The sequence below is a fragment of the Leopardus geoffroyi genome, chromosome D1 (genome assembly GCF_018350155.1).
Source record: "Leopardus geoffroyi isolate Oge1 chromosome D1, O.geoffroyi_Oge1_pat1.0, whole genome shotgun sequence".
In the NCBI taxonomy this organism is placed as follows: Eukaryota; Metazoa; Chordata; class Mammalia; order Carnivora; family Felidae; genus Leopardus; species Leopardus geoffroyi.
The window spans coordinates 31,107,191-31,131,090 of record NC_059329.1 but is presented as its reverse complement, the minus strand read 5'-3'; the positions used below and the strand labels follow the sequence as shown (position 1 = coordinate 31,131,090).

Here is a 23,900-nt window from a genome sequence, read left to right as displayed (position 1 = left end):
AGCTGGCCAAAAGAGGCAGAGGAGAGCTCTTCCTTCAGGGAAATCCTAGCCCCTCGGCCCTCCCAACTCATCCCTGGCCACACACTCCTTGACTTAAGGTCTATCAAAAGCAGAGCACAGGTGAGGACCAAATGCACGAGCACCAGCTGAATCTCCACATGTGGCCTCCATACTTCAGGTGGAAAGTGGAACGAACTAACACAGTTGATGCAGGAGACCCTGCTGCCTTAATGTGGTTTTAATGTTGCATACGGTGCTAGTGAGAAAACACAGAAATGTGTGTTCAATGTTAGTCTGCATTAGAATTCAGCATGTGCTCCGAGAGTCTTTTCCTACATTGGTTTGCTTTCCAGGCCAAGCCAACCTTTGCCTATCCTCTCTCGGGGAAGGAGAATGTTATATCAGGATAATTCCATTTCTGAAGGGCACGCCGATGATGCAGACCCCTCAGGTGCTGGAAGAGTCAGAGGGCTATAGAGTGGGCCCTTTCTTGAGATCTAGCTTAAACAAAAGTGTAAAACTGGACAAGAAAATCAGAGCACTATATAGCACACTTATTCACAGTTCAGGCGCTGCAGCCATAATAATTGGCTTCACACCTTGGCTAGGAAGTTCAATAACAATTAAGTCTTTAATATTACCTCAGAGTACTGACTTTCGCATGGGATTGTCCCCAGGAAGCAGAAATCATTCCCAGAGCCATGCTTTATTCTGCCATGTTTTCAGAAGAACCAGAGCATCTGAGGGAGGTGTAAGGACTAATTTGCTGCTGTTTCAGGTTTCCTACTAGAGATCCTTCCTCATTCATCCTCATTTATCAAGTACTTTCTCTGTTAGTGATGGCCTTACATTTAGAGGACAACACATACAGAGCAACAAAATCTGGTCCAGAGTGATGGGGTAGATTTATTATCTTATGAGTAGAAGATATCAACCCCACCAGAGTAAAGGTCAAAGTAGTCACAACAATTTTTTTAGCAAGACTGGTGTTTTGGTTGTCTTTACAGCTGTCTCCCTCCCAAGAAGGGGATACACTATACCATGTTTAAGTCACTAAGGGAGAAGTAGATTCCAAGTGTCATATGTCAATAGTCTCCAGTGCCAGGAAGGGATTTCCCAACTTGAGTGTGCCAGGGCCAAGGTATGGGGGTATCTACCAGTGGCCCAGGTCACTGCCCCACACAATGTGGTGAAGAGCTAGAACTCTGCCTCAGTCAACTGTGCTATACTCCCTCACCAGTCACTTACTGGGTGCTCTATTTGTTCTATAAATCTGTGCCCTTAACTGTAAAATGAGGAGACAGCTCACCTGGTTACTGGGAGAATTAAATGAGATATTACATGTACAGCCTTCAGCACATGATGCCTAGCACTTGGGAAGAGCTCAAGAAACCATCACTGGACATGGACATGAGGACCCAGCAAGGTTTTGACATCCCAAAGTAAGCAGAGCTGGAACTATCCTGTTTGAGTATTCAAAGCAGACTTTGATCTAAGTCCTCTTCCTTGAGGAAAACAGACATCCCTGAACTGTGGACACAAAGGCCATTGGCAGTACCAGTCTGTCAGCAGGATGACCTGGCCTGGGTGCACAGGTGTGGGGCCCCTCTCTAAGGATGACTAGAAAGGAGCCAACATGAAGCCTTGCTATCCCAGCTGCTTTCCAAATATTACCTCATTTGATCCTCAACCCTATGAGAAGATACTACCATCATTCACACTTCACAGAAGAGGAAAGAAAAGCACAGAGAGATCACACTACAGAGTGGGCAGAGGGGAAGCTCACAAAATGCTATACCTGCCTTGGACAGCACTCAAGCACAATCCTACTCAGTTGCTGGGGAACTGTTTATTGGACACATATTTCCATAGGTAGGTCACAAACCCCATGAGGACACAGACCCTACTATCTTAGTTACTTCAGGGTAAGAGAGCCTAACCACACTCTACATGCAGAGCAGACACTCAGTGAACACTGGAGGAAGGAAGGAAAGGAGAAAGGGTCTGGACCCAGGCCCACCCAGACCTACTGTCTCTCCCCTGATCAGCCTAACAAAATCTCCCTGGGGTCAGTTCCCATCCTGCCCCATCCCTTCGCATTCCATTTGTCCCTCTAAACTCAAGTAGTAGCCACATCATACACATGGGCAGCCCTCATCTTCCACGGCTTCACACTTCCATGGTGACTTCAGATGGATGTGCCTTCGGATGCTACTTCTGCTCTACCGAACAAACAGGTGGGATGGAGAACAGCCCTACCATCTCTGTGGGCACCTATTCACGAGTGATATGAACACTCCAACAGCTCCACACTAGGCCTGGGATCAATGCCTACATCTAATAGGTGGTGACAATTTGGAGCATTCACACCCTTCAGTAAGACATAGTGAGAGATGGGGCCTCAGCTCTATGAATGGGCCATGGCCAGATTCCATCTGCCTCCTTAGGAAAGACAGACACATGAATTCTAGAGAAGAGAAATCAATCAGAATAGGATTTAACTGTAAATTCCCATCAACTTGAGAGATGTGGACTTATAGTTAGAAACTCTTTTCTCCTCTGACCTGGAATGGCTCAGGCCTCCCATCCTGCTGATGAAATAATCTTTCTAGGCCTAGAAACCTACAGGTTAAGGTCAGACACACAGTACAGGACAGGAAAGCATTTTTGTGGAGTCCACAAAATTCTAGTCCAGAGCTTCTATGAGCAAACTGAGCCTAGAGCTCCAAAAAGGGCCCCTTTCTCAAGAGGCAGGAAACCACATTCATGCATCAGTCTATATAGCAACAACTCAGAGAAACTTCTCCACTTCTACACTGTTATTCTGACTGGGGGTGTGGCAACATGAGGACAACAGGGGTTAGGAGCCACAGTGCAACAGGATGTCTGTGAGATGAAAGGCTGAGCGAGTCCTGAGTCCTTCTTCCCCTGTTCCAGAGCCCTGGGCATAGCTGCAGGTACCCCAAAACACCGCACACTTCCTGACAGAGGTTCTACTTGACTCTAAAACTTCCTACACTCATGCCAAGCAGAGCAGGCAGCTGCTCCTGGGCCAGACTTACCTGGACACTTAAGAGAAAGTTGGTTAATAACTGCAACTCATGCTGTGACTGCAAGTTGATGGTGGCCAGCACTGTGAACGGCAAGCAGAAAAGAGAAAGGATTGTCTTAAAGCCAGGGAGACATTCTGAATTAACCATAACCTTTCCCAATTCATCAGCAAAATAAATTAACTAATCTTGACATTGTTTCCCATCTCCAATTAGAGTTAAGTTCCTGTGATGTCAGGAGATTTATCTTATTCATCTTGGAAACTCTACCACTCAGCACAGAGCTTACAGGACAGTCACTCATGAGACATCTGTTCTTGATTAATGTAATTTTTACAATGAGAGTGTGCATTTCTGTTATTCTTTTGGAGGAGCCGAGAGTCTGATGTTTATTTTGCACCTCAAGTATCTAGTGCAAGGTGATGATCTAAATGAAAACTCCTCTTTTATTCCTTAGATGAGCACTAATTTTGTATTCTATTCCATAATGTGTCCATTCTATAATTTAAAATTATATTTTAAATGGCACCAGTGAGGGGTGCTTGGGTGACTTTGTTGGTTAAGCGTCCAACTCTTGATTTTGGCTCAGGTCATGATCTCATGGTTCACGTGTTCGAGCCCTGCATCGGGCTCTGCACTGACAGCTCAGAGCCTGCTTGGCATTCTCTCTACAAACAAATAAACATTTAAAAATAATAATAAATGGCACCAGTGAAAGGTATGCTGGAGAAAGATGTGCTACATTTGGCTTGTGGCCATAGACCCTTTGGCCTACCCCAGCTGCAGAACTTGGCTCTGAGGCTCCTTGCCTTCCTGCCTGTTGTCCACCTGGACAGTAGGACTCAGAGGCACTGGGCTTGGTCTTAGCTCCAGTGGGTCTGGGAATACATGACAGAGACTGGGCCAGCCTGCCAAGCTGGCTACCCTGACACTATCCTGTTGGACATAAGCCACTGATTACCAGTGATTAAAAATAAACAATAGCTGAGGCTCTAAGAGATTAAAACATTTGCTTCAAGGTCACACAATTGGTGAGCAGCAGACTAGGGCTACAATCCCAGGCCCATCTGACACTGACCCATTGTCCTTGGATGTCACCATCCTCCAGCAATCTACTGGATAAGACTCTATATCGAGACCCCTCGTCACGTAAAGGAGAAACCTTGAAGACGAGAAGCCCGTCTGAAACTGAGCAGGCAAAAATCTCAGAAGTGAACAGGATTAGCATGGCTAACTGAACATAACAACTATTGCTAGCCTTCCTCAAACTCCACTAAAATAAAAATGAAGGAATGCAAAAGTAGAAGTTTGTAAAAAACAAGACCTGAAGAGAAGACAAAGCAGAGAGGAAGTTTCAAGAAAATCTCAGAAGACTGCAAAGGGCAGCGGGTCAGTAAATGGCCTAGGAGAGTGTTAGAAGTTTCGACCACTCCCCACTTCCAGCCAAGGACTTACCTGACGTCCCAGACACCATGCAGCCGGAGGACATCTCTGTCCCCTGCCTTACACACTCCTCAAGCCTCTTCCCCAGCTGCTTCCCCACTGGTGCCCAACCCCAGGGGACCACACTCTCTGGAAAAGCTGAGCCCGAGTGTCTCCAGGCTTGGAGGGATCTGTGCAGCAGAGTGTGGAGAGGTTTGCAGTGGGGCATAAGGGCCATCTCAGTCAGGGGATTCCTGCCCATTCCTCCTGCCTGACTCCAGCAACAGATCAAAGGATTCTTCACTGGAAACACTTAAAAGCGCTAAAGAGATTATCTCCAAACACTGACATTTAAAGGCTTCCATCCTTTAAATAGCACACCCCGGCCCAACCCCTGCCCCAGCCTCTCCTGGCACTCATTGCCATGTGGCTGTTCAGTGCCTCCTCCTTCAACTGCTCAGACAAGAGCCAAACAATTGAGAAAAATCCCCTCGTGGAAGATTGAGCAGAACTGTTAAGTATTAAAAAAAAAAAAAAAAGTAGCACATCCTCAAAGCAAGGTAAGAAAGATACTGTCCATTTAAAAAGTATGTCCTTATCCATTCATCAGTTGATGGACATTTAGGCTCTTTCCATAATTTGGCTATTGTTGAGAGTGCTGCTATGAACATTGGGGTACAAGTGCCCCTATGCGGACCCTGAGAAACGTAACAGGAACCCATGGGGGAGGGGGAGGAAAAAAGGAAAAAAAAAAAAAAAAAAAAAAAGAGGTTAGAGTGGGAGAGAGCCAAAGCATAAGAGACTGTTAAAAACTGAGAACAAACTGAGGGTTGATGGGGGGTGGGAGGGAGGAGAGGGTGGGTGATGGGTATTGAGGAGGGCACCTTTTGGGATGAGCACTGGGTGTTTTATGGAAACCAATTTGGACAATAAATTTCATATATTATAAAAAAAAATAAAAAATAAAAAAAAATAAAAAAATAAAAAGTATGTCCTTGGGGCATCTGGGTGGCTTGGTTGAGCAACCCACTTTGGCTCAGGTCATGATCTCACAGTTTGTGAGTTCAAGCCCCGCGTCGGGCTCTGTGCTGACAGCTCAGAGCCTGGAGCCTACTTCAGATTCTGTGTCTCCCCCTCTCTCTACCCCTCCCCTGCTCATGCTCTGTGTCTCTCTGTCTCTCAATAATAAATAAACGTTAAAAAAAAAAAAAAGTATGCCCTGAGAAAAGAAATCTATTCAAGAAAATAAAATCCAGGAAATAAGAGAAAGATTACAGGACAGAAATTGAGGAAGTCATCCAGAATATGGAACTAAAGGGCAGAGATCAATCAAAAAGACAAGCAACTTAGATAATCGATATAAAAGCCCAATCTACAAATAACAGGAGTGACCAAAAGATCAGAAAAAAGAGGGAAAACATATCAAAAAAAAAAAAGAAAGAAAGAAAGAAAGAAAGCACTGACTAGACGTCCCACTGACAACAACCACAACTGTTTCAATTCAAATGACTCACAAAAGTGCCACAAAAGGAAAAGAATCTCACACCAAAGAACATCATTGTGAAATACCAGAATACCAAGGATAAAGGAAAATCCTGTAACTTTATAGAAATGGGAAAGAAAAAATATACACAGAGAACATATAAAAGAAGGACCAGGAAACAGAATGTGCCTGTACCTCATCAGTGACAGCGGGCGCTAGAAAATCAGGGAACAGTGCCTTCACAGTTCCAGAGACAACCAGAGGTCAGCCATCAGGTCAGGGGCAGTGGGGTCTCAGACGCATCGGACTTGACACAGAATCTGATATATACAGATGTTTGAAACACAGTGTGACAGAAATTTGGAAGATCTTTGGTAAAAGTTTGTTTAAAAGAGAAGGGGGGGGGACACCTAAAACTAATGTAATATTGTGTGTCAACTATGTGTGCGTCAACTTAAATTAAAAATAAATAAATAAATAAATAAATAAATAAATAAATAAATAAATAAAAGAGAAAGGGGGAAGGGGGGAGATTTAAAAAATTGAAAGGAAAAGAGAATAAACAGGATAATTACACCGAAAGTGAAAAACAAGCAACCGAAAGTCAGCCAATTCACAAATACTGCCCAGAATATGGCTCGCACCGTAGCGGGTGGGGAGGGCATTTCCACGTGGTAACGGAGGCACCAAGAAACCAACCAGAATTATGACGTAGCCACACCGCCAGGAACGCTGCGGGCCCAGGTCTCGTACGGGGAGTGGAGGAGGAAGCCACACTTCTGTGGCTTTATTTTTACACCTTGTGAATGTCTTACTTTAATTACATTTTTAACTAACTGAAAAAAGTCTTTCCGGGCAGCAAGCACGGCTCCGGCGGTCAGGGAGTTAGAAGGCACCAGGAGGGGCTTGGCGGGGGCGGAGCCGGGGCTGGGGCGGGAAGGGCACGCCGAGGGCGGGGCCGGGGGGTGGGGCCGGGAGGGGCACGGCGGTGGCGTAGCCAGGGTGAGGCAGAGACGGGCACCGCGGGGGCGGTGCCCGAGTTGGCACGGAGAGGCAAGGAGGGGCCGAAGCGGGGCGTGGGGAGGAGCATGGAGGGGGCATGGCCTGGAGAAGGGGCCTGGCGGGCGGGCGAGGGGAGGAGCGCGCCGTAGAGAGGGTATGGTGTCCAGCAACCTGCCTGGGAGACTCCCTAATGCACCGGAGGCCTTGCTCAGCACACTGCCAACACGCTAAAAATGTACACCAGCCTTCAAAGGGCCTTGCCTTGCCAGCACTGGCCACAGCTCCTCCTAGGCCCCACCGAGTGGCACGGGCCGCGGAGGCCTTGGAAGTAGTCACAGGAGACAGTGCCACCGCGTGGAAATGGCGGGAATCGCTGCTGGTCCTTGAGGAACTCAATAGTCTAGGGAAAGGGCCTTCTGTTCATTCATCCAGCAGTCACGCCCTGGGGGCCCCCTGCTGGCCGGCGCTGGCCTAGGGCTGAAAAGATGAAAGTCCCTATCTGTTCAGTCTAGTGGAGGGGAGGGCGACGAAGAAGGAACTGGAAAGGGACATGCACTGCAGCAGGGGCAAGCCGATTGTGGGAGCCCGCAGGAAGCACCAGGCAGCTCATAAGAGGCCCTTCAACCACCATCATCTATGCAGAGCATGAACCGAACCGTGTCCAGGCACAGGAGTACAGCCTAACAAGACGGAACTTAGCACTGCAGTGAGACAGGTAAATAAAACAAACTACCCAGAATGTTAGAAGGCCAAATAAAGCAGGCCCAAAGAGCCGGGGGAGCTCCAGGAGTAGCTTGGGTGTTTGGAGGAAACCTCACTTGGAGGTGATCTCAGAGAAAAATGGGAGGAAATGGAATAGCTATGCAGGTATCTGCATGAAGGCTGGAGGTGTCCAGTATGTTCCAAGAACAGGTAGGAGGCCAGGAGGGTGGAGCAGGAGACACCTGGCCAGATCACAGAGGTCACAGGTCAAAGGATGCCCCTGGAGGTTTTTCTCATAGCTTGTGCTTCACTGTCAGCAAGGCAGAATGTACCTGAAGTTCAGGTGAGGCATGAGGTGATCCAAATGACATTTTCAAATACTATGTTCAGAAAAAGTTGTGCAGGAGTCAACAGTAAAAAGGAACATCAGTTCAGTGCTGTGGCAATAATGCGTATGAGAACAATGGTAACAGTTCAGATGCTAAAACTTGAATCGGGATAAATTTGAAGATAAAGATAAAAAGAATTTGCTGATGGCTGTATGTCAGGCACACAGAAGGAGAGGTCTGAGAGTGCCTACAAAGTTTAGGGCCAGGGCAACTAGGGGAAATGGAGATGCAATTTACTGAGAATAAGAAGACTAAAAAGTGGGGCAGACTCTGGGAGGGAAACAGACAAGTTCAGTTCTCTGCTGGTTCCACTGAGACCTGCAGCCTTCCTGGGCACTGTGCCCAGTATGCAGATGCACACGTGAGGCAGGAGTTCAGGGAAGGTTGCTGACAGAAACAAGCATCTCACAGTTATCAACACACAGATCAGATTTAAAGTCACCTGGATGACACCACCAGGGCACTGAGTGTATGGAGGAGAGAATTCATTCCAAAGGGTGAGAAGTAAAGAATTTAAACATCAGAATTTGGAGACAGACATGTGACCAGCAGGAGATACCAAGAAGGAGCAGCCTGTGAGTTCAGAGAAAAAAGTAGGAAATTGGGTCTCAGACACCAAGGGTGGAAAACATTTCAAAGGGAAGAGATTGATGGCTGCTGATAAGTAAAATCAGAGAAGTCAGAGGCAATGAGGATGAACACTTAAATTTATAACATGAGGTCACTGGCGATCTCAAAAAGAGCAGCGGCAGTGGAATGGTGAGGGTGGTAATGTGGTTCCCATGGTTTAAGAGAGAGGAGGGGAAAGGGCCTGGGGGGCCAGTGAGCATGGACATGGGGAGAGCTCTTGAAAGGGGAGCAGAGAAACACAACAGGCTTTGGATGGGGAAATGAGTCAAGAGATTTCTTTTAGAAGAGAGAAATAGGGGAGCCTAGGTGACTCTGTTGGTTAAGCATCTGACTCTTGCTTTTGGCTCAGGTCATGATCTGGGGTTCATGAGTTTGAGCCCCGCATCAGGCTCCCTGCTGAGAGCATGGAGCCTGCTTGGGATTCTCCCTCTCCTTTCTCTCTGCCTGTCCCATGGGCACAGGTGCTCTCTCTCTCTCTCTCTCGCTCTCTCTCTCTTCAAAATAAATACATAAATTTTAAAAAATAAAGAAGAGAGAAAGAACATGTTGATATGCAGATGGGAATAATCAAACAGAAAGAGAAAATCTGATCACTGAGGGCAGAAGCAGGGAGCTCCTGGAGCAATGCCCTTGAGTAGCTGAGGGAGAAAGGGCTTGGTGCACAAGGGTGGAGCTGGGCCGGCACATCTACAGTAACAGGAAGAGAGGTTAGAGTCAGGGAGATGGATGCTGCTGGATGGAGAGCCACCATGGTCATCTACACTTACTGCTCAGCCAGTTGCTGTCACAGTAGGGGCTACATACCCCCTGGGCAGTGGTCAGCCATCTCCACGATTTTGGTAGGGTTTGAGTAAGCCATCCTCGCAGGACACCCTCTCTGCAGACATGCAGACGCTTTCCAGTATGACCAACTCACCATTTCCAGCTTGTAGTCTGCAGAACACTGTTAGTGTCCTGAGTAAGTGCTCAGCAGAAGTGGGAGACCAGAGAGATCCATGTGACATGGATCCTCCAACCCTCTGAGGCCCAGAGCTTCGGGCCCAGTGCCATGCAAACAGGAGAAGCACAGATAGCAGAGAAATTCCACTTGTGGCTCAGGCCATTTGGGGAGGGGGGCGTGCACAGTGAGGCCAGGGTGCTGATCCCCCACCCTATCCCTGCACAGCCTCCAGGTAGGCACCTCCATCCATGACTCCCTTTTGCAGGCCGTCCTTGTTGTCTGAAGTCAAGAGCAATTCCACAATACCCCGGTCTTCCAAGGCCTATGGGGGGGAAGAAGACAAGTCAATATTCACTCCTCAGAGCTCCTGCCATGTCACACAGCTGGGAAGGTGGCAGCCAGAAAAGAAAGAGGGAAAGATTCAAAATAAAGCATTTACCTCTCCACAGAAAATGGACAGAAACCCTCCTGTCTGTGCCCACCATGTTCAACAAAGCTCCTATCAGCTGAAGTCCAGCTGAGGCAGGGGTAGGGCTATCAGACTCTGACATCTCTTGGCTGCCCCAGATCTGGCAAGGTGTCAGGTCTGGCTGGTGCCCTGTTCCCATCTAGGAACAGAGGGCAGCTCGGCAGGGCCAGATGCTATGCTGTCACCTAGCAGCTGACTACAGGGCTCTACAAGTGGGTCAGCCCTTCCTGATACCAGAAGCAAGCAGCCCATCACTTCCTCACACTGGGCCAGGGTGGGCTCTGTTCAACCGCCATGCCCCAGCCACATGCCTATGACATGCTGCACATGCCCAATAGAACAGGAAGCACTCCTTGCAGGTTGTAAATCAAATGAAGAACTGGAAGGAACACACACTGTGTTGAGATGCAATAACCATTTTACCACTCCAAATAACTGCTAACATTTATGGACCACTTACAGTCACGCCAGGCCTTCTGCTAACTACTTTATATAGACTAGCCTATTCAATCCTCACATTTAATAACTGTACAGATGAAGAGTCTCAGAGAGGTTGGATAAAGTGTTAAGGGATACAGAGCAAGTGAGCCAGTATGGACTTGAATCTAGAGTCTGCCCACCTTGAAAGGCTCTGCTTTGGGCCTATGGGCTCTTTTGGATTAGAAACCCCAGCAAGGGGGACTTTCCTATAATTTAACATGCAGATATTTTTATAAGATTGCTTATTTCAACCAAATTCTTTGGGAAACAGGTGAGGCAGAGAGATAATCCATGGGGTGCATAATGTTCATATCTAAACCTGATGCAAGTAAGGAAAGAGCAGAGTGGGCCCTAATTCTCAGGGACAACAGAAGCCACAGAAGTTCAATCCATTAGGTAAGATAAGATGTTTATTAAAAGCCCTGGACCTACCACCTCACAACTGTCTAGCCAGTCATTTGCTGATATGTAACAGGCTTTGCCTTTGTTCGTACCTTATACATATAGCATCATGTGGGTTGAGAGGGTGTAACCATCTTTTACAGCTGTACTAGTTGCACTTGACTTTTCATGGCCATTAATCTATTGACTGCACACTGTAAGGGGTAATTACTATTACTGTTTCCTGACGACCAGTGATCTGCCAAGCAGAGTTCAGGGTCTTGTGTCTATAATCTCACTTCATTCCCAGAACAGCCTTAGAGAAAGCATTCTTGTCTCCATTGAACACATGATGAGGCTAAGGCTCAGAAAGGTGAGGTGACTTACCCAAGGTCATCCTATGCTGATGGTGTCCACATGTCCATTACACCCAGAAGAAGCTGCATGGCAGCTCAGGAGGGGAGCTGGGAGCTCTTGCTTGAGAGCAAGAGCTCAGGATGACAGGGGTGTGTGCTGCAGCTTCTTTTTGTCCATCCGTCTCACATATGGTACCTTCCCCAGACACCAGGGAGGTGTTGACTGAGCAGGAGAAGCCCCTTAACAACCGCATTCTCCTCTCCACACCATCAGCAGAGCTCTTCTCTGCAGCTCAGGACTCAGTAAACACCTGCTGGAGAAGCTCCAGCATTCAAGAGATAGTCCAAGGGAAAGAGTTATAATGCAAGAAGCTCTCCTGTCCTGCACCCTCATTGGGATCTTTCTAGCTAATTAAAAGGCAAAGAGGAAGCTGGAGGTGTGGCCTAATCAAGTCTGCAGTTGGGTTTGACTATCAGGGTGGAACTCTCCCCTTCCTGATTTTGGGAATGCCTCTTTCTGGAGACAGCCTTGCTCCCTACATGGGGCTTTCTTGCAAGAGACAAAAAGGGAGCAAGAGTAGATGAAATCCTATAAGCAGGAGTGCTTGAGCTTATTCTGCCTACATGCAGGGACTGAAGTAATTTTCAGACAGAAAATGAATCTGCCTATGACAGTAGAAGAGATACTGACGTCATGGGCCAAAGCTAAAGCAGCTTTAATTAGGTGGATTCCCTGAGGCCACTTAACATTTCCTCAATGTTTCCTCTAAAACCACTGCCAATGATCTATCAAAGTCTTATTTATTGACTACTTACTGAGAACAGTCCTAGAACAATCCTGAGCCAAGTGATCTCACACACACGCACAATTCAGAGAGGCAAATTCTCTCATTATCCCCACTTCAAAGAAGAGAAAATGGAGGTTTAGAAAAATAAAGGCCTTTTCTCAAGGTTTCAGCTACTAAGTAACAGAAACCAGATAGGCCTGTTCTTTAAAGTGTCATCTAGCCCAGCCCTTCTCTGATCTCCCATACATTAAATCAATGGTTCTCAAACTCACACACACATTGGAATCAGATGTCTGAGGACCACTCCAGAGATTCTTATTTAATTTATATGCTATATGGTTTGGGCATAGGGATTTTTAAAGTGAATGTACAGACGAAGCTGGGAACCCTTGCTTTAGATGCTGGAATGAGGGCAGCCTTTACAGGGAGACTTCACTAATCCTCACACTCAATTAAGTCCATCCCTTTATTCTCAGCCACTGCAACCCCATGTGTGTACTGCAACCCCCAATTAGACTCAATAAAAAGTAAATAAGTGATGACCTCACTGAAATAAAAGTATGGTGAAAGGATTCACTAATAAATGTGGTATTAATATGAGAAAAGTACTAGATCAACATGTCACATCACAGCCCATACTACATTCCAGAGGAAGGAATACGAAGAAATAAAGAGCTGATATTTACCTTCTTGATGTAAGGCATATAGGCGGGGTCTCTGTTATAGGAACCATATTCATTCTCCACCTGCACAGCAATGATGGGGCCTCCATGCTTGTACTGGAGAAAGAGATAAACAATCAGAAGCTGAATTTGTAGTGGAAGCTGTACTATCTAATTTCATCATACTTCTCACCCATTAGCAGCAAAATATTCCATTTGGAAGCAAAAGTCTCAAAAGATTTGATTATATAATTGAGAGTGATGTCAGTAAGACACAGAGAAAGTAGGGAGTTCCAGGCCCTGGTTCCCTATGGAAACATCAAACAATACAGACTAAATAAAATAACTTTATTTTATTAACTGGTCTGGAAACTAGTTAAATGTTTAAGCAAATGAAGAAAAACACATGTTTAAAATGATAGGAAATATCTTGGTGTTTTTGCTCATCCTTGCCCAACCTCCTCCCTGGCACAGAGTGGCATAATCCCAAAAGATCAATCTAATTCCCAGTTCCTTCCCTCAGGACAAAAGGAGGAAAATGGAACTTGTTTGTAGCCCACTTGTCTGTGGGCTGCCCAGTAGACTAGTTTCTGTCTCATCTGATTTGGAGCTCAGACAGCAAATGTTGGCATAGTTTGGACCTCAGGCTAAAAGCAACACAAGGCAGTGGAGGTCACAGTATGTGAAAATTTCAGAGGTTCTACAGACTCATGTATGCCTGTGCAAGGGATTATAGGCAGAGGAATATGATAGAACATCTAAGGCCACAAAGGAAGGTGGGGTGAGACTCTTTGGAAAATTAAGACATGTAAAAGCAGCCAGGGAAAATTGGAGTCAGGGGGGTTGGGGAAAGGCACACACACACAGGCCAAACTAGACACATACCCAGGAAACATCTGAGAAGATCTGGAGCCATAACCCCATGCTTATCTTAATGTGTAGGAGCCCACCAAATAGTGAAGATGTTCCCCACAAGTCTGAGACTATGAGAGGTGACTGTTGTTTCAAATGTCCAATTTTAAACAACAACAAAAACACAAGGCAAAGAAACAGGATAATACAGCTCATTCAAAGGAATAAAGTAAATCTCTAAAGAAATGCACACACTTAATAGACAAAGATTTTAAAACAATCGCCATAAATATGCTCAATGAGCTAAAGAAAAACATGGACAAAGAAATCAGGAAAATGCTATATCAGCAAAGTGAGAATATCAATACAGATAGAGAAACTATAAAATATAATAAACAAGATTTCTGGAGCTGAAAAATATATCTGACTAGAAAAAATTCACCATAGAAGTTCAACAGCAGATTCAAACAGGAAGAAGAAAGAATGGGCTAACTGGAAAAGTCATTTGAAATTATTCAGTCTACAGAACAAGAAGAGAGAATGAAGAAAAGGGAACAAAACCTGAGGGACTTATGCAACATCAGTAAGCAGACAAAAATACTCATTGTGGAAATTCCAAAAAGAAGAAAGAAAAGGGGCAGAGAGATTATTTGAAAAATTAATGGCTGGAAACCTCTCAAATTTGAGAGGACATGAGTATACAAATCCAAGAAGCTTCGGTGAACTCCAAGTAGCATTAACCAACAGACAACACTAAGGCACATTACAATCAAACCGTAAAAGCCAAAGACAAAAAGAGATTCTTGAAAGGAGCAAGAGAAAAGCAACTTGACACATACAAAGGATCCCCAATAAGACTATCAGTGGATATCTCACCAGAAATCTGGCAGGGCAGTGACAGAAGGATGATATATTCAAAGTGCTGAAGGGAAAAAAAAAAAAAAAACTATCAACTGAGAATTCTGTATCCAACAAAACTGTCCTTAAACAATGAGGAAGAAGTTAAGACATACTCAGACAAATAAAAGTTGAGGGAATCTGATACCACTAGACTTGAGTTATGAGAAATGCTACACAGAGTCCCTCAAATTGAAATGAAAAGATGCCACACAGTGACTTGAAGCCTCTTGAAAATATAAGGTTCTCCTGTAAAGGTAAATATATTTTAAAAATGTAAAAACCAGTATTATTCTAATTTTAGTTTATAAATCTACTTCTTATTTTTTAACAGGATTTAAAAGACAAATGCTTGAAAATAATTATTAATCTACATTAATGAGTACACAATATATAAATATGTGACTTGTGACATCAATAACATACAGCAAGGTTGAGCTGTAAAGGAGTAGTTGTGATTGTATGTGTGATTAAAGTTTAGTTGACGTCAATATAAAATAGAACATCATATCTTTAGGACAGTATTTGTAATCTTCATGGTAACCACAATGAAAATATCTATAGAATATACACAAAAATGAATGAAAAAGGAATCAAAACTTGTCACTATGAAAAATCAACTAAATACAAAGGAAGGTAGTAATAGAGGAAATAAGGGAGAAAAAAAGCTACAAAACATACAGAAAACAAATAACAAAATGGCCAAAATAAATGCTTCCCTAATAGTAACTTCCTTAAATGTAAATGTTTAAACTCCCCAATAAAAAGACATAGATTTGGACTTGAACAACACTATAGACCAAATGTACCATATCCACATATATAAACACTCCATCCAATGACACAATACACATTTTTCTCAAGTACACATGGAACATTCTTCTCCAGGAGAGATCATATTTTAGGCCACAACAGAAGCTTTAATACTTTTAAAAGATTGAAACCATTCAAAGCATATTTTCCAATCACAGTAGAATGAAACTAGAAACCAACAGCAGAAAGAACACTGAAAAATTCAAATTTCAAATTCCACGAATATGTGGAAATTAAACAACACACTCTTAAAAAACAACCAGTAACCCAAAGAAGAAATAATGGGAAAATCAGGATATATCTTGAGTCAAATGAAAATAAAAATTCAACATAAAGTTATGGGATGAAGCAAAAGCAGTGCTAAGAGGGAAATTTATATCTATAAACACATTAAAAAGGAAGAAAGGTCTTAAGTCAACACCTAACTTTTCACCTTAATGAACTAGGAAAGAGAAATAAGCTAAACTTAAAGGTTTAAGGAGGAAGGAAATAACAAAGGTTAGAACAGAGATAAAAAGAGATTTAAAAATAGAGAAAAATAAAAAAACCCAAGAGTTAGTTCTTTGAAAAGATTAACAAAATTGACAAAGCTTTAGTGAGATTAACTAGCATAGCCACATTATTCACAACAGACAAAAGTAACCTAGGTGTCCACTGATGAATGAATGGATGAGCAAAATGTGGCCCAGAGATACAATAGATTATTATTAGGTCTTAAAAAGTAAGGAAATTCTGACACCCACTACAACACAAATGAACGTTGAAGACATTATGACAAATGAAAGAAGCCAGACATAACAGGACAAGTATTACAGGATTCTACTTATATGAGGTACCTAGAGTAGTCAATTTCATAGAAACAGAAAGTAGAATGGTGGTTGGCAGGGGTTATGGAGAGGGGAGATAGGAAGTTAATATTTAATGGATGCAGAGTTTCAGTTTGGGAAGCTGAAAAAGTTCAGGAAATGGATGGTGGTAATGTTTGCACAACAATGTGAATGTACTTAATACCAGTGAACTTAAAACCACTTAAAAATGGTTAGAATGGTAATTTTTATGTTAGGTAAAATTTATATTATGGCAAAATTACCATAATAAAAATAAAATAATTATGTTATACTCAGAAAATGCTTTTTTAAAGAAAGGTCTAGTACATCATTTCCATATTTAAGAATGCTTCTAAGCCATACTCCTGGCATGACCTTCCCTAAAACCACCTTCCCTAAAACCTCTACCTCCACCAATCTACTACAACCTGCTGAATCATCTCAGTAATTCCATCTTCCTTATAAAAATGTAGGCCAAAAACTTCCTGGCTTGTTGCTTCTTTCATTATTAGGGCTTCCAGATTTAAGAAATAAAAACACAAGATAGCCAGTTATACGTGAATTTATAATGAATAAGTTTTTATATAAATTATGAATATTTTTAATGTAAGTATGTCCCATGTAACATTTAGGATATATTTATACTAAAACATATTCCTTGTTTATCTGAAATTCAAATTTAACTTAGTACCCAGTGTTTTATTTGTCTACCCTACAGATGATCAAGTAGTTCCTTTGATCTATGTGTGCTGTGAACATTACAAACCATTGACTGAAGAGCAATTTTTATTGATGTACTAATTTTTTTTATTAATGTACTAATTTCTCAGCATGACTCTTATTTTTACATAAACTATTATTCCCATTCCTGCTTTTTTATTGCTTCCAAATATTACATGCAATGATAAGATAATTTCTTCCCAAAATTGATTTTTATCACTTATTGAATGAAATATGCACCATACAGCACCTTTTTGATAGTAGAAAGATGTACCTTGAAAAGTCATCAATTGTAATTTTATAACTACAAAAAGTCCCGTGTATTACAGGTAAGGGCCTATCCATTTATGCTCTTTTTCACACAGAACTGAGCCACTATTGGGATGCCAATCAGTGGGTTTTTCAGAATAAGACATGACATTGGACATTGTGTGGAATAATGTAAGCCCTTGTGCCTATCTCTTTAGCACTGAACCACCTAAAACAATATTGAAATACATCTTTTAAAAGACAACTATTGCAAACCCCTCCAATTATAGATCTCAGGCAGTGGAGAAGAATGTGTTCTGTATTGAAAGGAACTGGGAGCCCTTTGTCTGAGAGCTAACCTAGGACTGTTTACTTCCAGTAGGAAAATAGCTGAACTTCCAAGAAGAGTCTCCTTGCTTTTACCTGGAGTGGCACCACCCTGGACATCAGGTGATCAAAATAAAGGTCCACTGCTTCGGTGAAGCCCTTGTAAGTTGTTCTCAGCCTCATGCCAGAGTCTTGGAGTAACCAGCTTGAATAAAAGGGGGGTGGGAATTAGTTGCACTGTTTGTGGGTTTCTCTTGGCAGGAGATGGTGGGGAGAAAAGCAGTGGCTTCAGAGTGCTGGGGGTAAGCAAGACAATTCCCACCCCACCACCTCCACTCAGCCAGGAAGGCAGGAGATTGTGCAAACAGATTCAGGGGCAAACACTGCCAGAACTCAAGACCTGCACTCTGCACTTGTTTCCCTACCAAAAGACACCAGCACTGCTAGGGATTTTATTTCCAGCTTAATGGCTACGGTCTGGCTGCCAGTCAGAGTGCGAAAAGCTTCTCACTGAACTCAAGGCCCAGCATGGAAGCGTTTACTCTAAAATCTCATTACAAAGGGGTAAAGCCAAAAGGGTTAAAGAATCACTGGGACCAGATGCAACTTTCTGGTGTCTCCCAGAAAACTAAGCCTGACATGGAGGTCATGAGAGGCTAATCCACTTCTCATTCCTGTCCATCCGTCCATCTGCTGCTCTCCACGCTGACCCTGTGACTCATTAGCATCAGCCTCCACAGCTCTTCAGAGCTTAGTTCAGAGGAGGAGCTGCAGAGCAAGATTAGTTCTTCCCACAGCCTGTCCCTTGTGATCACATTTCCCAGGTGAACCCAGATCATTTGTTCCAGAGTTAGGAACTCTTCCTTCTCACTTGAAATTCTAAGTAAAACACTTATATTTTCTTAAAAAGGGTCTAATGCTTCACATCCTAAGTTGGAAGTCCTGAACAAGGTCAGAAAATTATCAATTTATGTCAGGTAAAAATGGAGAAGGAGAGAGCAGCTTCCTTTAGACTGACACCTCCACCCTCCATCTCACCTAAACCAGGTCTAGCTTCTCATCACCACTGGGTCTTTGCCTGTTTGGGCCTCCCTGGGGTGTGCCCACATGCCCATCCTCGATGCCAGGACCTGAGTGGACAATGCTGCCCAGGAGAAGGGCTGAGTGCTGGAGCTCCTGCTGTTCTGAGCTAACACTTAAATCCTGTCCTCCTGGCAGCTCTGGCTGGGCCTGAGGACATCACTGACACACAGATTTCTAATCCCTAGGTGCAGGGGGAGGGCACTCTGGCTGTGTGCATGGCCTTGTCAAGGGCACTCTTGCCAAGCTGAACAGCACAGAGACAGAGAAGTGATCCTGGAGAGCAAAGGAGATGGAGACAGAGCCTGCCTGGGATCCCTAGGGAAGGGCTGGGTGGAACTGGAGAAAAGAGAGAAAACAAAGCCTGGGCTAGTAGCTGTGTTACAGGGAGAGGCCATTCCCAAAGGAGACCACGAGGCAAACAGGACCAGCCTTCTTCCCTCTTGGGGTGGCATGGTATAGGAGAGAGTTGATCTAACCATCTGGAACACTGTGAGGATGGGAGAGATTACCCCTATTAACAAGGAAGTCTTTTTGCTGAAAATTAATCACAATGATGAGGACAAGGAATGAATGTGGTACCAGGTGATTACTGCCCAGATTTCTACTCCAGCCACAGAGCACTCTACTGACCTCAGTGGAGACTACACATTCTAACATAACTCATTAAAGCCTTAAATTTTAAGATAAAACATAAAACAAAAACAATAATTTGTTTCTATAATACTTTATTAAGATAAAGTAACATCATTTAAAGTGGCTCCCTTTAGGTCCCACTTATTCTGGAATGGTGTTTCAGTACAGAATGAAAAATATACTTCAATAGCAAAATTAAACCTACCTTTGTGATTAGCATTTTGCACAAGCACACAGGACAGCTCAAGCCACAGCCCCTCACAGCCCTGCTCACCTGGGCAAGCCCCCGAGGTCGATCTCACTGCAGATGTAGGGGCCTGGACGCAGAATCACCCACAAGCCGATCTCTGCAGCCATCAGCACAAAGGCCCTAGGGAGGTCAGTGTCAGCAGCTCTCAAGACATCAGGGGGGGAGGGTGGGGATGAGCCTGGCACACATCACAAGGTGGTGGATCTACCTGGCTTCTCCCCTCCCTGCTTTCAGATGCCCTGCGAGCTGGGTTCTCCCCTGCCCCCAGCCCAGTACTTTCTGCATAGTTCTACTGGGGGCATGAGGACCAAGGACATCAGACAAGATACGGTGTGTGTGGGGGGGTGGGGGGTGGGGGGGGTGTTCCTAACAGTGAACCTGACCCCAACAGTCTTGCTACCCTACATGGGTAAGCCCTGTCCCAGCCCAGGTGCTGGACCACACTACAGAACAGGGCAGACACTGAAGATTGATACCTCTGAGCTGCAATGAAAAGGTCTGAGCTCAGAGGAGGCAAACTCAGACCCTGAGAGTAACAGGTTCATGTCTGGAGAGCATTTGGGTCCTGAGAACAAGGCTCCAGACCCTAGGCTGTCTCTGGTTCTCAATGAAGAATGGAGATGGCCCTTTGATTCCTGACCAACCCATGGGGCCACCTCTTTGCCTCCCAGCCTTAGGCCATGCCACAGAAGCAGTGACAGCACTTACTCCAGGTCCAGGTTCCCAGAGAAGTCAAATTTGCCTCTTTCTGGCTCGTGGAGATTCCATGGAACATAGCTATAATAGAAGATAATTACAGGAATGAGTTTTTCATTTATTCCACTTCATCTTCCAGATTACCTTCTTTATCCCTAAAACCCATTATGATGGTCGAAGATGTATTTCTTAGGCACATTGTTTTAATGGTATCAGGACTGGAACCAAGAACTAACTGAGGAGATCTAGGGACCTTAGAGTATCCAGGGCCAGTCCCTGGGTGGCTAACAACTCATCTCCTTAGGAGAAGGGAGAGAAGGCCAATAAGATTTGGGTGAAGCATAAGATGTGATCACAGGTCAGCTTGAGCATGCACTCCCCCACGTTCCTCCTTCCCTCCCCATGTCTCCTGTTCTCTCTTTATCAGCTGGTGGAGAAAAGGTAACTTTCTAAGAGAGTAAGTTAAAAGTAAGGTAAGAGGAAACCTCTGATCAGTCCTGTTTTTACTGAAGCAACCAGAATTTCAAATAACTCTTTCCTTATCTTCTAAAGAGAAGATAAGGAAATAAAGTAAGTTCTTCAAGGGGCCCAACTCAAGGGATGTATGATAGTAACACAGCTGCTCCTCTCCTGGACTCCCACCCACCCCTGACTTCCAGTGGAGCCCCTTCCAATTGAGACTCAGGAGCTCCACATTTAAGGAAATACACATTACTCAGATTTTATAATGCAAGATGCTTAGCCTATAATATTCCCACCAGCTTCAGGAGTCCTGTGATGTGTGAATGTACCCTCAGGATCAGAACTTACATACACAAATAAATGGATCCTTTTAAGTAATCCTTCTGGAAAATTATATACATGTGTTTCAACTGTGCTGTTATAGCCCAGAACATTCCTGTAATTCTTTTTAGTAATTATCTTCAGAGCTGCTTCAACAAACCACCCAAGAAAATCCACATCCTTGACCTGTAATCACATATTTTTTCCTGAAAATAGAATAGCCCAGCCTGATATAACCCACTTTATTTCATAGACTTGGATCCAACTATCTTTTGGCAGTTTTGAAAAATAAATCCACAGAACGATAAGATTCTTCACAACTGAGCATATTTTTAACTGATTCACATATTCAACATTGTACTGAGTGCCTATCATGTGCCTGTCATTGTGGTCAGTGCTAGACTGGAAGCCATAGTGCTCTGAAGATAATTCTAAACAGGAATGCTGAAAGGTGATGAGAACTTCCTTAGGAAGCTATTTTGAAAAAGATCACACTCATTTGCTAAATAAATTGGGGGGTGGAGTGCTTGTTTAAAATATACATACATATATATATATATATATGATAATTTAATCACCTCCACCCCTACACTCCCCTCCTTCACTATATTCCTTCGTGTATACACCATTGTTCTTTCTATGCCTCTAAACCTTACGTCCATCCTGTCTCCTCATCTGCACTAGTGGGGAGTGCTGTGCAGATGAGGAAAAGGAAGGTGTCATAGCTGGCAAACCTAAGCAGGAGTGTGGGTGACCTGATCCTCCTATATTTTTCCTCACAAAGCTTAGCACAAAGATTCTCTTCAGGGACTGCTCAGGTCCAGGATCTGGCAGCGCTCCCGCATCCTGACACGATGGAGACCTACAGGCTAGACTGCCTAGAAGAAGCCCAGGACACAGATGCCACAGATGCCAAAGCTCCAGGGGCGGGGGAGGGGGTGGTGGCAGCACTCACGTGGTGAGGGTATTCAAGCCACAGGCTTTCATCTTCAGCAAGCGGTCCCTCCAGTATTCCTTGGGCACCCGGAAATAGTGCACAGAGCCCCCAAAGATCCAGAAGGTGGAGTCCTCCAGCATGAAGTGTTGGCCATTGGCCTGCAGCCCTGATTGCCGGTGTCTCAGCCATGCAGGGACCAGATTATACCAGTCCAACCTGCAAAGAGAAAAGGCAGCTGGCAAGGCTGGCTTATCTTCAGCAATGAGCGTTAGGAGACAGGGTTCTTCTCCACAGGCCTGCTTCTGAGGCCTTCAGAAAACGCTCCCCACCCTCCGACTTAGCCAAACCTTGAAAGGCATCTTTCTTCAGCACACTCATATGCACCCCACTGTAGAGGAAGAGCAAGCTGAGACTATAGTCAGGAACAAGACAAACACAATGGTCAACATGGAGACTCTGCTATGGGGACAGAGGGCGAGGTGGGGGTACACGGCACAGAATGGATATTCTCAGGGGGCGCGGGGTGCCCAGGGCAGGTGTGGCACGCAGGTTCCTACAATGGCCAGCTCTTCTAGACCATTTGACTAAACATCAAAGGAGCAGCTACTTCAAATAGTACCTCTGAGCCACATTGTGGTCACAGCTGCCCGGCTTGAGGTGCAAATACCTGGAAGGAGGTATCTGGGTTAGAAACGGCATTTATTCATTGACCAAATTTCCAAGTCTTAATTATTATCTAAAGATCAAGTTGAAGTGATGATCTAGCACAACAGAGAGCCCCACCTGGGAGGGCTGTTGGAAAGTGTTAGTCCCTGGAAAAGCAACCAAGCGGAGCCCACTCAAATTGATCCCCATGACTAGAATTCCCTTCCTCTCTTTTCTCTCCAGTCTCCAAAGGCCATGAGAGAAACCCAGCAAGAGACGCTGGAGGAGCCAGGACACTCAAGAGAGTTGGAGAGAAAGAACCTCAGCTAGGCCAACATGGCGGAGAAGTAGGGCAACCCATACTTCCTGCCACTCTCAAACAAAGAAGTGCAGAAGCCAAAGGACTTTGAACACCAGAGCCTGGGAGGAAAAGAGACTGAATCTACTAGGAAGAAAATGGGGAAGCTGGAAAGAAGATAGGCGGGTAACTGCAAACTGGGGGAGATAAAAAACAGCCACATGGGCACGGAGCGGAGGCACTCCCTTCAACGGAGAGACAAAGGAAACAGATAAAGTTACCCAGACAGAGAAACTATATTGGTTGATTATTCCAGAGAGAGAAAAGGGAGTGCAAATAAGGAGGTGTAGAACATGTATCAAGACAATGGATTAAATATGTCTGTTTAGACAGACAATAACCAGAGTAACCAGCCTAGGGCATGGAAGAGATAAGGAGGAGAAATTGGGGGGGGTGGGGATGGAGAATATATCTATATATCCAGAATTGACCTAGAATTAATCCAGGCAATGCTGCGTCGCTTGTCGGGAGTAGCTGTCTGCAGGGTCTGTGCTGCTGTGGTGGATACGCAGTTACCCAGCACAAAGGGGCATGGTTTGGCATAATCTGGACCCACCTCCACTCTGGGCCCCAGTACTGATCCCTGAGGCCCCACCTTGGCGGTGGCGGTGTGTGGAATGGTGATCCCCCAGTCTCTTCTCCACGGAGCTGGACCCGATGGACTCTGTTTGAGTCGTCCTTATTGTGCCGAGGGCACAGATGGGGAGGTCCTTCTCGCTCCACCAACTCCCGTGACCCTGTGCTTGACTAGGATTCAAAGTTCCGCTCTGTGCACTCTGGCACTGGGGAAGCGCCTCTCAGTGTGACGGATATGTGGTCCTGGCTGGCTTTGTCTGTGCCCCTGCACTTCAGGGAGGACAGCCTTCTCCTACTGGGGACCAAGAGCCACCACCTTCGCCACGAGCCCCCGGGGTGGCAGACACAGGCAGGCTTTGTTCCCACAGCACTCCAGAGAGATGGCAGCCTTTTCCTCCTGCAGACTGCACCCTTGGCCCAGCCACTGTGCCCAGGAGTGGCGGACACAGGCAGATTTTGTACTATCACATAGCCCTCCAGGGAGGGAACCACTTCCTCCA

General features: G+C 44.9%; 1 protein-coding gene and 1 long non-coding RNA gene across 4 annotated transcripts in view; one reads left to right on the top strand and one right to left on the bottom strand.

Annotated features, from left to right (window-relative positions):
* LOC123600972 (beta-galactosidase-1-like protein 2) overlaps positions 1-23,900 on the bottom strand; it is a 49,628-nt gene that overhangs the window by 9,457 nt on the left and 16,271 nt on the right. For 2 of the 3 annotated variants that reach the window (XM_045483533.1, XM_045483535.1), the window contains 8 exons: positions 22,441-22,488; positions 21,840-22,037; positions 20,114-20,182; positions 19,430-19,525; positions 17,536-17,644; positions 12,779-12,871; positions 9,859-9,940; positions 3,063-3,133 (listed from right to left, as the gene is read on the bottom strand). In XM_045483533.1, the coding sequence (XP_045339489.1) occupies positions 3,063-3,133; positions 9,859-9,940; positions 12,779-12,871; positions 17,536-17,644; positions 19,430-19,525; positions 20,114-20,182; positions 21,840-22,037; positions 22,441-22,488 (766 nt within the window). The remainder of the gene's footprint in view (positions 1-3,062; positions 3,134-9,858; positions 9,941-12,778; positions 12,872-17,535; positions 17,645-19,429; positions 19,526-20,113; positions 20,183-21,839; positions 22,038-22,440; positions 22,489-23,900) is intronic. The other variant, XM_045483534.1, reaches the window with a different exon arrangement.
* On the top strand, positions 7,147-23,035 carry LOC123600975. Its single transcript, XR_006713905.1, has 3 exons — positions 7,147-7,672; positions 17,492-17,601; positions 22,710-23,035. It is a non-coding gene; the product is annotated as an uncharacterized LOC123600975 (long non-coding RNA).